This window comes from Halyomorpha halys, unplaced genomic scaffold (assembly GCF_000696795.3).
Source record: "Halyomorpha halys isolate HHAL.00 unplaced genomic scaffold, Hhal_1.1 Scaffold813.1, whole genome shotgun sequence".
Classification (NCBI taxonomy): Eukaryota; Metazoa; Arthropoda; class Insecta; order Hemiptera; family Pentatomidae; genus Halyomorpha; species Halyomorpha halys.
This window is the reverse complement of record NW_027113046.1, coordinates 114,331-129,752: the sequence shown is the minus strand read 5'-3', so window position 1 is coordinate 129,752 and position 15,422 is coordinate 114,331. Positions and strand designations below refer to the sequence as shown.

General features: G+C 30.5%; 1 protein-coding gene across 5 annotated transcripts in view; it reads left to right on the top strand.

Moving 5' to 3' along the window:
• The window catches only part of LOC106686371 (serine/threonine-protein kinase ULK3), a 21,003-nt gene that overhangs the window by 3,593 nt on the left and 1,988 nt on the right, over positions 1-15,422 (top strand). For all 5 annotated transcript variants that reach the window (XR_002945106.2, XR_010844326.1, XR_010844328.1 and 2 more), the window contains 5 exons: positions 1,219-1,480; positions 4,173-4,364; positions 6,400-6,633; positions 7,536-7,720; positions 11,318-11,420. Coding sequence is in view for 1 of the 5 variants with exons in the window: in XM_014429637.3 (XP_014285123.1) it covers positions 1,219-1,480; positions 4,173-4,364; positions 6,400-6,633; positions 7,536-7,720; positions 11,318-11,420 (976 nt within the window). In the remaining 4 variants the exon portion in view is untranslated. The remainder of the gene's footprint in view (positions 1-1,218; positions 1,481-4,172; positions 4,365-6,399; positions 6,634-7,535; positions 7,721-11,317; positions 11,421-15,422) is intronic.

Here is a 15,422-nt window from a genome sequence, read left to right as displayed (position 1 = left end):
TCTTACACCAACCTAATTCATCTACAAATTTTCAACCCTCTAACCCAACTTACAGAAGCTAAATTTAAAACTTAAAAAAATAGCAAGGGTGGGAGAAAACAGTTGGGATCCCTTAACACATTTATCTAACCCAAGCCCAATTCACATACAATTTTTTAACCCTTTGACTTTTCAGAGGGGCTGTAGAGATGCACAAAACCATAAAAAGATGTTCTGGAAAGAGCATAATTTTAACTTATGCTATTTTCTGCATAGTAAAGGGCCCTACGTATCGAATTTCATTCCATTTTATCCTAAGTAATTCATTAACCCATAAATGCTAGACAATTTTTAATGAGGTAATATTAGGCATTAAAGGCAACAAAAAGGCTCATATGGATTATGGCCCTATCCCACTCAGGAAAGCAAGAAATTCAATTTTTGTATATTTTTAAGCATGACAGTTTTTGATAATAGTAAGCAGTAACTAAAAAGCTATTTAAGTTTGATCAATATACCTTTAGGAAAATAATAAACTAGGCAAACTTTTCAAACAAAATATGTAAAATATGCCTTTGTCAAAACCATTTAGAAGGTCTTTGTTTTGTTTTTCACAAAATAAAAAATTATCCATGATTTTTTTTTTTTATCAGCCTCCTATTGGACTTCCTAAAGACTTCCCACTTTTAACGAAACTTAAATATTTAATATGCTTCAAGTCCATTTCATTAAGCTGAGATTTGCCTCCAGTGTTGTAACTAGAGACTAATCTCAGCTTTCTGATATAAATCTTCCGATAAGAACAATTTTTCATCTTCAATCTTTAACTTTATTTTATTATGAGTAAAATAATATCATGACCCCAAAACTGAGTTCTATGGGTTATGAAATGGATATAAAATGTTCCCTCTCATACGACTTTTATTTTATTATTTTCGAGAATATTATAACAAAAAATATATTTAGTCTTATATTTACTGTAAAACTGTGTTACTAGGAGATGATGGTTGGAGATGCGGTCAAATGAAGCACAAATAAGTTGGTGTAGTTTATTTAATTGTGCCAATGTTTCGGCTAGAGTTTCTAGCCTTCATCTGGGCTGTTAGCTTGGAAACCAAATATCAAAATGTAAAAATAAAATAATAGTAAATAATTGTAAAACTGTGTTATTTAATTATATTTAAATTAGTTGGATACATAGTAATCATTTATATTAGCACTGTTATTTAATGATTTTAGTATCCTACACGAGTTGCTGTTTCAGAAGATTGTATGAGCTTGTTGAAAGGTCTATTGGTGTACAACCCAAACCAAAGAATGAACTTTGATGATTTCTTCAACCACCCTTTTGTCGATGTAGTCCATGCTCCAACAGAGGAAAATAAGAAACTTGCCATTCATATACTTCACGAAGCAGTTAAATATGATGAGCAGAAAAAGTATCCTGAAGCTTTCAGTGCATATTGCCGTGCCTTGAGATACATGGTTCCCATTTTACATAGTGAGGATAATTAATACTTAATGGTGATATTAGTGCTATTATTATTGATTATATTAACAGCCTGTGTTAGGTCCTGTCATTATCTATTAGCTTCACCATTTTCCTCTATTTTGTAATGAGGTGTTGATTGTTAACTTGAGATTAGTATATGGAGAAGATGGTTGGTGTTTGTGGTCAGGAAATAAACACAAATAAAAAAAAATTATTCATGCTGATGTTTCGACCTGAAAACAATTTGAAAATAAGGCAGATGTTGACGAGATCTAGATAGGTTATACAGGTATAGTTATACATCTAGATATGTCGTACAGCTCATTATTTTAATTCAAACTATTTTTCAATGTTTTAGACACTACTTACATATCTTATCTTATACATATCTTCTTACCTATATAATATTATATTTCATCTTTCATTGTTATCAATCTAATACTATCTACTTCCATGGTCATTAATCAACTATTTTATTTTCAATTCATTGTTATGTCATGCTTCCAAATTTGTTAGTTTATCATTTATTTTAATTTTTATGTTTCTCTGAACGATGTTTGTTAACTCTTTTTGTTTTTAAGTCCTGATGAAGACCTGGAATTCAGGTCGAAACTTCAGAAAGAATAAATTATGTTTTGTTTATTTGTGTTGTTTTTGGGTTGCCACTTTTAGATTACTGAGGCATAAAAGATTTTTAGCATTGGCTGGTATGCTATCATCTTGTAGCTTTGAATGTCCCTCTCTCTATGCAGCTCCTCTCTTCTTTGTAGCAATCTCTGTACATGCCAATCTCACGAAGCAACCTGCCCTGCTCATTCTAATTTAATGACTTACAATATCAGCTTCATTAAAAAGTTCACTGGCGGTACTTATTCTATATGCTTCTCCAGAACTCTCCTTCTTTTACAAAATCTAAAATTCTGTGCAGAACCTTTCTCTCAAAGATAAGTAGATTCTCTTTGTTATTCTTAGAGAGGGTCCAAAGTCTGTGATACATATATAAGTTCTGAGTGGATGTGGAAGAATTTGATTGTCATATCTTAGTGTGCTTTGAGATAAGTCTGCTTTGTATATGCTTCAGCAGGCCATTGTTAAATCTGTTAGTGGCTTTAATCCAACATTTTGATTGATTTCTATAGTTCTTCAGTGTTCTGTAAAAATTTGAATTAAACAAATTAGATATTTTTGTATTGAGAATTTTTTATTGGGGTTGCGATGTTGAGATTAGAAGAATGATAACTGCAGCCAACTATTGCTATTTTGGCCTAAAAAAAAACCCAGCTGAATGGGTGAATACTTTCTAGGAAGACCAAGTTCCAGCTGTATAAAACTTTTATACGTCCCCTGCTTCTATATGAATCTGAGTGTTGGACAACATCTAAGACCAACTGGAGAAGACTGTTACGGTCATAATTCAACAATTGTTTATATAGAGGTATATTTTAGTTATATTGTGGGCATAATGCTTCGGGGTTTTCGTTGTTTCCAAGAAAAAATAACGTGGCGCCTAAGGAGTAATTTATTCTTTATTGTTTAGTCTTTTTTTTTTCCTTTTGCGATTATATGTATTTTTATTTTCCTTTAACTCACCCCCTTCTCCGCTGAGCGTGGGCAAGTATTAACGATAAATATATAACTAAGGATAAATCAAAATTTGCGGTTATAAGACCTTCTGATCTTTGACAGGTAAGTGCAAGGTCTATGTAGAATTTTTGGCGGTGTAAAAATTAGAGAAGAATGGAAGTGACTCTCTAACCGAGAGCTACATAATGTGGATATCTGATGCTATTAGAACAATAAAGTTGAGTTGTTTAAGATATGCAGGGCATATTAGCAGAATAGTGGATAGAGAAGTATAAAAAATACTTTTGTAGAACAGAAGGAGAGGGAGGCCAAAGCTGAGGTCGTGGGAGGTGCTAATAACGTCCTAGCAAGTTAGGAACTGGATGACATCAGCACTTAACAATAATAAAATTTATTTATTAATTATTTTAACTGAAACAGTCCTTGATACTATACTAGACATATATCACTAAATTTTCATTAATTTTTTCTGATTTTTGTATATATTTTCTAAATCAATGATTAACTTATCCTGATTGTGATAATGTTGATGCTAAAATTGTGAGCCATTAATAAGATACTGCTTATGTTGATAAATATTGTTAGCTTAGTTTCATTATCTACTCCAGTTAAGACTTTTTTATTAACTACACAGCAACAGGCTTATAATATCGAGCTTCAAACTTTCTTTGAAATGTGTAACAGAAGGGAACAATGAAAGTTGAGGCATGAAGACTGCCCTTGCACTACGCATGTCTCAATATATGCTTAGCCTCCGTACACGAATGAACATTTTTAGTGAAAGATGCCTTTGTGATATAACAAATATCTCTCGCTTTGATTTCACCTTATGTTGTGTGCTTATCCTAACTAAATGCTGTTAGAAATTGTGGAGGTTACTAGGCAACCTATCGCTTCCAGTTGGAGTCTCACTTGCTTCGATTTCATCTCACCTAATTTACAGAGGGGGCCTTATTGTTATCTAATTAACAAATTTGCTCTTTTTCATGTTGCGGATTTATATTTTATTTTGTTTTATGTATATTCTCCTTGTTAGTTTTAATTATTATTAAATATGAAGCAGATGACTTTAATCTTTCATTTGCCAAAGATATTGTTACATTGTATCGTATTATAGGTTTAAAAGAATCCTATGAATGGACCAGTATGCACCTGAAAGTAACTCAATGCTTATCAAGAGCTGAAGAATTAAAGGTGTCGTTAGCTCAATGCAACCAATTGGAAGATTTTGAAGAATGCTTGAAAAATGATAAGAAACATTCATCTAAACATATAGAGAAGCAATGGAACCAAAATGTAGTACATACTGGTTTGTAGAAATTTGATTTTTTAATTTTTAATATATTAAGTAAGATGGCTACATTCAATTTCTAAAACTACCAATTATGAATTGGTGACCTGGACCACAGTGGTTATCAATTTTATCGGAGAGAAAATATTTTTAAAAAATCTCAGTAAAAAAACTTTTCACCTCATAGTATTATCACATTGTTAAGTTTAGTTACAAAAAAGTTTTAATAACTAAAATAAATGCATTCTTTTTTTTTTTTTTTTTTGGAGGGGGGAGGATTTTTTCATAAAAGATCTATCTTCTGAGTTTCTGTATCACTTGAATTGATAGCAGAGAATTACCTAAAGCTATTTTAAAGTGGAAATGCTATTTTGAGCCATTTTTATAATTTATGGTAGATCACAGGCTTTGAACTAGCGCTGATCCAAATGACAGAGAAACCCTCAAAAAAGTGCATTTGTTTGCAGATGACCGTTCACATTTTTATGGAAATTATATATTTATATTCTTATCTTAAACAGCGATGATATGAAAATATATCTGTGAGGAAAATGCAATAATGAAGAACCCGAAAGTTACTATTTGTTTGCAAAATCTCGGATTTTACAAATAATGTTAAAATTGCTTCAACTTTTGAATGGTGGAAGATAAAATAGTAAAACAATAAGTATTCTTGACAAAAATTGAATTCACTACAAGTTCCTTTCTAATGAATTTTTCTTGAAAGAAGGTCTTGGCAGTTGTACAAACAAGGTAAAAAGTGTAATTCAAAATTTTTTGTCAAGGTTATTAAATTATGAGTATATTCTTGTCTTAAACAGTGATGATATTAAATTATATCTGTGGCTTGGCCCCCTTCTGAAGGAGCCAGTGTCATTTTTTTTTTTTCAAATTTTGTGTTTTTATTCCAAAGGTCTTCAATTTAGTAAATCTTTAAAATATATCCTAATGTAACCTTTAAATATACAATACAATTCAGTGTCAATTGAGGAGGTGGTAGGAAATGGGGTCCAGAGGTCGTTAGCCCTTTTTTTGGAAGTTGTCTTATCTTACTTATTGTCCCAAGATAATAGTATAAAAATTTCATTATGTTGTTTAGACTTAACAATTGTTTTTAAAACCTAGTGTTATGGACCCTTCTTCAGCAGCTATATATGTCTTGTGTTTTCTCTTGTAGTATTTCAAAGTTGATTTTTTAATAGTGACAAGTATGTTAAGAGTGCAGCTTTACAATATTAAAAAAAGGAATAAAGCAGGAAGTTCAAGACAGGTCTAACTTCAAAGAAAATGTATCTAATAAGAAGAGGGATTCTGAAAAAACTTACACAACTCTCTCTGGAAAAGAAGTTTCTGAATATATTTTCACCATTGTCTAGGAATGCTACAAGAAAAGGTAACTAGCGAAGGCTAGTAATTATAATTTACTTATTTCTGGTTTCACAAAAATAAAGAAGCTCAAGATTGTTGAATTGACAACCTCACTGAAGATAGTGACTAAGTATTCTTATTTATTTTGAAATTAGTTGTGAATAATATTGTTTTGTTATTTACGTTTTAAAGAATTTTAACTGATTTAAAAATATTTAAGACAACAATATACTTTTTGTTTTGTTGTAATTAGATACTCTTTGTCCTATTTTCTTTTTAACAAACCTCAGAGTATATACGCCATGGTTTGAGTTAATGTTTATGTAATAAAAGAAAAAGAAGGTTTTACAGAAAAAAAGCTACATAATGTTTTTTTTTGTATAAGTCTATTTGTTGATTTTGGTATTGTTCATATTTGGTTTCTTTTTCTAACAGTAGCAGAATAAGGTCAATAAAAAGAAAATCCGGAAATATTTTAGATCATTAACATAAAAATATAAATAAACTTTAACTCAAAACTACTGTATACGGAATGGGCCTTTTTTCCTGCCGCCTTCTTAATTGTGAACAAGTTTGGTACCAAGGATTCCTAAGCAATAATCTATGCTTTCCCATCCATTTTTCTATCTACTTAAATATGATTTCATTATAATTTTTTTTTACTAATTTAGTTTATCTTTTTCAGGTCAGATGGATATTATAAACTGCATATCATCTACTTCATTGGAACATAATTCAAAATTAACAGTATTAAATGGTATTTCTCCTGGTTCTTCGGGCGTATCTGAAAATAGTCAGTCCACAGATTCTCAAAATACCTCTTCAGAATCTTCATTGAAAGGAACATCAACATCAATAAGCAAATCCTCAAAATCTGGAATAGACAGTATTCTAACACGTCAAGACTCTTCTAGACTCAGTAAAGTTTTTTTTATTATTGTTAATATTTTTCTATTTGATGGAGAAGAGGTGCAAGATTTGAGCTTGCGGGCTCCAATGGGTTCAATTTTCTTTTTGTACCACTGAAATTTGTCTTCAATTTATTTACCTAGTGTTGTGTATGAGGTTATTTTTAATAGAAAACATTTTTTCTCTTTAGTTTAAAAAATATTCAGCCTAGCTCAATGCTTATAAGAATAATAAATGTAAAGAAAAAAATTATATAATTAATTTGATTGTTTGCATATCAAAAAATTAATGAAATTTATATGAAATGATTTCAAAACATTTAAATTTAGAACCCTATTCAATTTAGAATGGTTGCTTAATTCACATATTTTTCTACTCCATGCTTATCTGTAAATGAAACACGATCATTTTTATAATATAGAAAAAAAGAAGGTTAGATTTGGTCTCAGAAATATGTAAAGCTATATACTGTTACAACCCAGGGAGTGAGGCAATGCTATTAATAAATTGTAACATAATTGCTTAAGAACATAAATTGAACATTCCAACTGGCTTAATTTTATACCTGTAATTTTGTAATATAAACGCACTATTGTCACCTCTACAAATGATATATTTCAGGATTTATTTGACACATCATATTTTCTTGTCAATTTCCTTCCCCAAAGTTACCACACACCATTTCTTTTTTTTTTTTTCTAATTTGAGGGTGGTTTGTGAGAGCACTTGAAAATTCTAAGTATATTTTTTACTGTTTATTTATTGTTTTATGATAGATTTATTTTATTTGTTATCCAGCATTTCTTGGATGTCCATTCTATTTTCTCTTTGACAATGGATTTAGAATTTGATTTGATTTATACAGCTTTATTTTTATATTTTTGATTTAATTTGAATATTCAACGGTTACAGAAGACATTTTCCAATCAACCCCTAAAGTGCACGATGCTTTAGAGATTGGATTGACCGGGCAAATGTACATGTCAGAAGGGGACTATGTTACTGCGTATAACAAATTCGAAGCCAGTTTGAACGTCTTGATCCCTCATATAAAAAAAGAACCTCCTGGTCAAAGGAAAGATCTGCTTGTTCGGCAGGTAATATATGTTTTTATAACAATCCAATTTTTTTTTTAAATGTGATAATATAAGGTGTTTCATAACTAAGTCTAGGTAAACAATTATTAGCAGTAAATTCTTTCCTCCCTTTTGAAATATCATTTATTGGTGAATAATATTTGATTAGTTATTTATAATTTGAACTTAAAGAGGGTTTTGTTTTTTACTGGGTTGATCACTATTTTATTATGAGTATAGTTGTTTCATGTGTTTTTTGTGTTATATGCTTTTTGTCATCAAATGTAGTCTGTACATTTTAACAATAGAAGTTTTTCGACTTAATTATTCAAGCATTTGTTCTAACCTGTATAATTCTTCATAATTTTATTTTTTATGACTCCTTTACTTTTTTCAACATCTGAACAATGTTTTAGGCAATTTGTTCATTATCTTGTCCGTTATTCATTTCATTGTTCTTAATTATGAGGAAATATTTCAATAATAATTACAAGTTTTTACATTAAAAATCTTGAATATAAGTAAAACTATTTATTTTTTCATTAATCTTAAGTGTTTTCAAATGATTTGTCATGATCCTCATTAAATCTATTTTTTTTTATTTTGGTTATAATTTCTCTTTGCTGTGCATAATATATTCTTTTGAAATGGGTTGAGTGAAAACTTTCATTTTATAATTAAATAATAATTTTTGTTTTTTCTTGTGCTGTATCTTGCTGATGTTTTAATATTTCTTAAATATATTCAATGTTTCCTTCCAGTTTTGTTGTATACTACGTCTTTGTACTCTGCTGCTTGTTTTTTTATTTAGTATATTGTAATCAGTTCCGCTATTTTAGAACATATTGGTAAAATACTAGAACACCGGAAGTATCATCATATTATATATTATTTCAGGCTTTGTATATTCTGATTGTTAATTAGTTTTTTTTTTAGTATTTGATTTCCAAACAGTTATAGTGTACTGAAGTGTGTGTAAAGAAAAGAGTAAATTTTAAACATTTAGTTAAATTATATGCATGAGTTCATGAATAAGCATATGTTATAAAATAATTAAAGGGAGCGAGAGCTACAAAATACACCGCAAAAATACTCAAAATATAATACCAAATATCAAAATACCAAAATAATATAAAGGAGAAGAAGATGAAGAAGAAGTTTTAGAGTTATTATATGCGCGTAGTCTTCAAGGCCTTTTCGTGAAAAAAAAATAATGTAAGTGACTTTGCATCACAAAGATTTTTATTAAATTAAACCTCAGTTTTCTTACAATGTACAGTTAAAAAGTATGTAATTAAGTGTTTGCGAAGTCTCTCTGTCCCAATCTTGAACAAGGTTTGTTCTAATAGGTTTTTCAATAAAGTACAAAGGTGCCGAACTATAGTTCATTGGTAGGCGGATATTGTCAGCTGTGTATATGGCCACACCGTCAGCTTTTTCATTGTCAGTATTGAGATTTTTATGTTTTTATTCAGGCATTTAATTAGATAATGTGTAATTTCCTCCTATAATAAATCATGGTTTTTTATAGATTCAACTAATATTTAGCTCTCAGTGTGTATATTATAAGATTTGGCAGAGAAATATATTCACTTAAACAAAAACTTTTATTTATAAAAAAATAATAACTTATTAACTGATGTTTGTGGGTTTGGTATATTGACTGATGTTTGTGGGTTTGGTATATTAACTGATGTTTGTGGGTTTGTTATACTAACTGATGTTTGTGGGTTTGGTATATTAACTGATGTTTGTGGGTTTGGTATATTAACTGACGGGTGACAGTGAAATAAGAATAAACTTTACATTTGAAATTACCTGACTGGTTGAAACATTTTTATAGGGAAGTCTTCTCAAAGCTGATTAATTTGGGATACTTTACAACAAACTTCATTTCTCTAAAACCCATTTTACATCCACACTTTAGTAACCTTAATCACTATTTGTTGAAGTTTTCAAAGCTGTTCATCATGTCTCATTTGATGTATATAATTATCATTGGTAGTGACAAAATAAGATAAGTGAATTATTTTCTGTTATATCAAAACCTACACTTAACCAATGAAATAATTCTATAATAATAATAAGCCTATCTTGAAAAAAGAGAATTTTAAAAATTTTTGTTTTAAGGAGTAACTTTAGTACAACAAATTTTTAGTTTCCTATTATTAATTATGATCTCTTTGATGTTATGGGGAAAAAAATAGAAGCATATCATATCAAGTTCAAATAAAAATTTCCATTGGTTTTTATCTTTTTTTTAAACCTTGAATTAATATACAGAAGCATAACATCACAATAAGATAAACAATTGTTAATGCTAAAAATAGCTGAGCTGAGATCAAAAATGATATCTTGATATTTTACCACACAATGCTGCATCTCCATATATAGCTTGTGTGGTGATTACCTTTCAGATGAGTATATCGATTCTAAAGGAACTCTGAAAAGATTCTGAACAAATCAATGTGACTTCATTATAATTACTTATGATGGGCATCTATCTATTCAACACTTTTCTTTTTAAATACTTTGATATCTGAATTTATTATTTTTAGTTTTAAAAATACTATAACCAGATTGGGGTGAGAATAAAACAAAAAAAAAGTATGTTTCTGTCTCTTCCAGATAAGAAAATCAATAAAACTTACTGATTTTAATTTTGGATAATAAAGCTTTTAACTCATAAATATATAATCTCTAAGGAACAATACTCAAAAGATATTCCTGCCTTTAAGGCTAATTCTGTACCAAAATAAGCCCAGTAAATGGTTTATCAACAATTCCAATTCTTCAAAATTCTAAAGAATAAGCCAAATGATGAGAAGATAGTTGATTGTGGATAATATGTATGAGGAGAAGATGGTTGGGAGTGCGGTGAGAATATAACACAAATAAGTTGAGAACTTATTAAATAGTGCCAATGTTTCGGCCAGAATTTCTAGCCTTCATCAGAGCTGCTAGTAGGAGATCGGAAAAAACTAAGTCTAAAGTAAACTATCAGCCCTGATGAAGGCTTGAAATTCTGGCCGAAACGTTGGCACTATTAAATAAGTTCTTTCAACTTATTTGTGTTATATTCTCACCGTACCCCCAATCATCTTCTCCTCATACAAATAATTTGAAAATCTGGTTGAGGAGCTTAGGACTTACTTCTAACAGTAATATCACAAGTGAAAAGAAAGTTGTTAGTGATATATTTTTTGAGCAGAAATTAAATGAAGTAATCTAATTTAAGTAAAATTATTCCTTAATTTATCAGAAACTTTATGATAGTAAATTTATTCATCGATTTTTCAAAATACTATTCACAGATTCAGAATGGAAGGGGCACAACCTAGAATCATCATCTGTCGGATTTTGTTATTCAAGCAAGTTACTCTCAAACATAAGGGGCTAAAACAAATTTTAGGCAATGCTAGCGAGAACCTGTTGTGAAACAGGATAATCCTGTAGTCTTCTAAATCAATCACTTATCGTCTATTTAATATTTATCTAAAACTCACTTATTGCTTTCTTTCTCTCTCATTCTGTATCTGCAATTTAATTTTTTTTATTCCTATTTATTTATGAAAAAAATGAAATGAGATGTTTTAAAATTGTGTCAAAATGTTTTAGGTTCAATGGTGGTTAACTCAGGCGGAAAGTGCTAAAGCTCTGGCTGCGGCAAGAGATGTAGATGCAGAGTGTAGTTTAAAACAGAAAATATTTGAAACTGCAGGTGAGTACGATGTATAATTATGATTCAACGCTTACATTTATTTAATTTTTACAATTTATATTATATTATGTTTATACATATTTTAGGAGTCATTATTATGTTAATAATTGTTCATATAGAATAAAGCGGTGCAACAAAAAAAATTTTTTTTCTTCGAAGTTATGCTTCTGTGAGAATGAAGTTAGTAAAAATATTTCATATCTCATCCATTGCAAACAACTTATTTCAGTTTACTGTACAATTTTTATTCTTACGAACATTTTATAACAAAAGTTGTGGACCTATGGAGATATCAGGGATTGACCACATTATTGTTTTAATTTGGACTTGACAGATCTGAACTCATTTAAGAACACTATCAATTAATAAATGTGATAGTAATGAGTAAGGCTAGGATTTTCATGTAAATGAATATTTTTTACTGACAAAGTAATTTGAAATTAGTCATTTATGTTTACCACATTTCCTAAATTACTACAATGTTGTCTTATTATTGCATTTTTACAGGCATTATATATCTGTTAGAGATGAAATGGAGTCCTTTGAATAGTTCCATGAGATTCAGAGTGCCTAAAGAGGTTCATCATCCCGATAGAATATTACCTCAAAAGAAATAGATACGGCTGCTTGCTATAATACTGGCACATCTGACAAAACAATTTTTTTTAATTTTATGTATGTGATGCATTCTTTTGCTCTGCGGTTCTCAACCTTTTTCAGTGGCAGGACCCTTTTGGTACTAATAGGAAAATGGGGGAATCCTTTTGGTAGAAGTAGAAAAATGAGGGAATCCTTTTGGTACTAGTAGGAAAGTGGCAGAATCCCTACATTATCGTTTGATACAAATAAAGTGAACCGCCTTTTCAGCAAAAGCTAAGATAGGCTAGGATATCTACACAACACCTGTGCGAAATTTGAATAAGACCTGAGAAAGTCTCATAAATGGGTTTAGTTGACATGGAATGACCCATTCCTAAATTATTTCGTGGAACCCCAGTGTTTTGCAGAATTCTGATTGGGGTGAACCACTGCTTTAGATTGCACCATAGAATAGAAAGGGCTACTTTATGGCAGCTCTACTGACTTTGGGACATTCTGTAGTGAAACCTCAGCAAATAAATTAACTTCAGTTTATGGTATTACCTTCGTAATATGTCCAAATAAAAAAAAAATCAACAGTCTTTTTTCTGTCAGCTGTATCATTATTAAAGCAAAGTAGGGTTAAACTTGAAAATATTTTATATAATACGTTCATATAAAAATTACTAACTTAAACTACTGTGCATACCATTTATGCACACCATGAAGGTGGACAACCTGTCATCATTAATACAGCTGAGGATTTTGAAGCCTTTCACTGACGCCACCTCCCCTCCCCCCTGGTTACATCATATTTAAACTTCTATTAATTTGTTATTTATTATTTCTATTACTTAGTCTATTTTTACATTTTCATTATAACTTCTCATTTTCTTATTTATTTGCCAACTTAAGAAAAACATTCTTTCTTAAAGAAGCTGTCAATTTATTAGTACATATGAGTTTTTTTTTTTCCTTTTGTAATTTTTATTTGTTTTTTTTTTCTGATATATTTTCCAAATACATTTTTACATCTATATCTATTATTTTTGATTTACTCTTCTAAGTAGCATTATTTTTATTTTCAAACCAAGTAAATTATCATTGTGATTAAGTATTTATTTTATTTATTATTTCTTTATTTTTCTCAATTTAATGTAACATTGTATTTAATTTGTTATTTTTCACTCAACATATTTTTTTTTTTTTTTTTATGCTTAATACGAGTTTATTGCCTATCTCATTGTATTCAAATAGTAAATGTACTCTCTCCCTTGATATTAACCCAAATATCCTTTTCAACACATTCTAAATTTTCCTTCCTTACTCCAATAATAAATTTGCTCCATTCCTCTCGGTTTCACACTCTTTTCTTTAGTCCTACATGACTAAAGAACATCCTAACATCCTATCATGTTAACTCCCAATCCCTTCTGGCACATTATGACGAATTTCTAGATTATTTCCTCCTTATATATATTGTCATTTATCGCCCATCTCGAGTCCGTTTTGATGATGCATTTGAATCCTTCTTCCTTTCATATATTCCTCTCTTCCAAAATATAATAATCGCAGGTGATCTCAAAACCAACCTTCTCCCCGTGGTTCCCTACCAATCCACACATCATACCCAGTCCACTGATACCTGGCTTGATGTATTTATTATTGATTCCCTACAGAACCTGTTATCCTCCTCCCAAATTCCTGTCTTTTCTTTCCTCCCATGACCTCATCAAAATTTCCTACAATGTTCCCACTCCCTCGCTTATACCAAAGAAAATTAGTTGACGAAACCTTGATTCCTTAACCTTAACCATAGAAAACATTGGTCCCTATCTTGATGAACTGTCCCTCTCCTTAGAACCTATCTATTCACTTTTATCCATTGACAATATGGTCAAATGCCTATCCTCGAATCTTCTTTAATTCCTAAATCAATTTGCTTCTCATAAAATCTGTACCTTTAAACCCTCTGCGGCTCTCTGGATCAACTCAGAAATAAGATATTTAATAAGAAGACGAGATACGGTCAGAAGATGCTTCTGATGCACCAAAATTTTAGAGCACTATTCCACCTTTAAGTCCCTCCAAAACGTTACCCAAATATCCTTATGCTGCACCAAGGAGCAATACTTTCACAACATCCTACCCCAAGCATCTGATCCTAAATCCAAATGGAAAATCCTTAAGAACCTCTCTGTTATTACAAGAACATCTCCATAAGCTCAAAATCCTGTCCATATTACTCAGTTGATCCCGATGAGCTTAATGCTTTCATGCTGCTCCTCTTCCTTCAACAACCCTATGCAACTTTTCATCTTATCACATCCCTGAAATCTAATTTGATCCAAATAACTTTTATTTCTTAAATGTTTCCCCAGATGACTTAATCCCAGCAGTCCTCAAGTCCAGAATTATTTAACTAACGAAGAAGAATTATTAACGAACGATTACGGCCCAGACCATATTCCTGTAAAGATCATCAAACTTTGTCTCCTCACAATTCTTCCTGCCTTTCTGCACATTTATAACTTCTCCCTTCAAAACTCCATTTTTCTCAAAGCCTGGAAGAAAGTCTTGGTCAGGCCATTGAACAAAGTATCTTCTCCTTCTTCAGCTTCTGACTTTCGGCCAATATCCATTTAATCTAACTTGGCCAAGCCACTAGAAAGATTAGTCCACTCCCAGCTTAATAATTTTCTCGAGCAAAAAACTCTACTTAATCCTTTCCAATCCGGTTTTCGCTCTCAACATTGCACACAATCCACTTTTTAAAAAATATCCCAAAACCTCCAATCCTCTATAGACAATCATTAAATATCAATCTTAGTTCTGTTTAATTTTTCAAAAGCATTTAACTCAGTTAACCATAAGATCCTCCTCAATAAACTTCAAAACCTTTCCATGTCAAATAGTGTCCTAAAGTGCTTCCTTCCCTTCCTGTCCCATTGTTCCCAAACAGGGGTCCTCACTTCCACCAACTCTTTTCTGCTTTTATATCAGCGATCTTCCTGATTCCATTCACCATACACAATACCACTTATATGCTGACGATCCCCAAATCTATCTATCCTTCCATCCATCCGAGATACTTGAAGCCATCCAAAAGATACAAGAAGATATTGATAACATTAATGCATGGGTGTTTAACAATGATTTTAACCTGAATGCTAAAAAAAACCAAGGCCATTCCTATTGCCACACTGAAAATGCCCAAATTTCCAACTGTTTTCCCTAATAATGAGTTAAACGGTTTTTTGAAGTTTATATATGAAGGTAATTATTGAATTAATTATTTCACATATTTGTTTTTAAATTATTACATGTGTACATAGTTTGAAATTTTTAATTCCAAAAAAATGCTTCGTAATGAGTATGGTATAATAATGTAATTTTGATGTAATAGATAAGAAATATTTATAT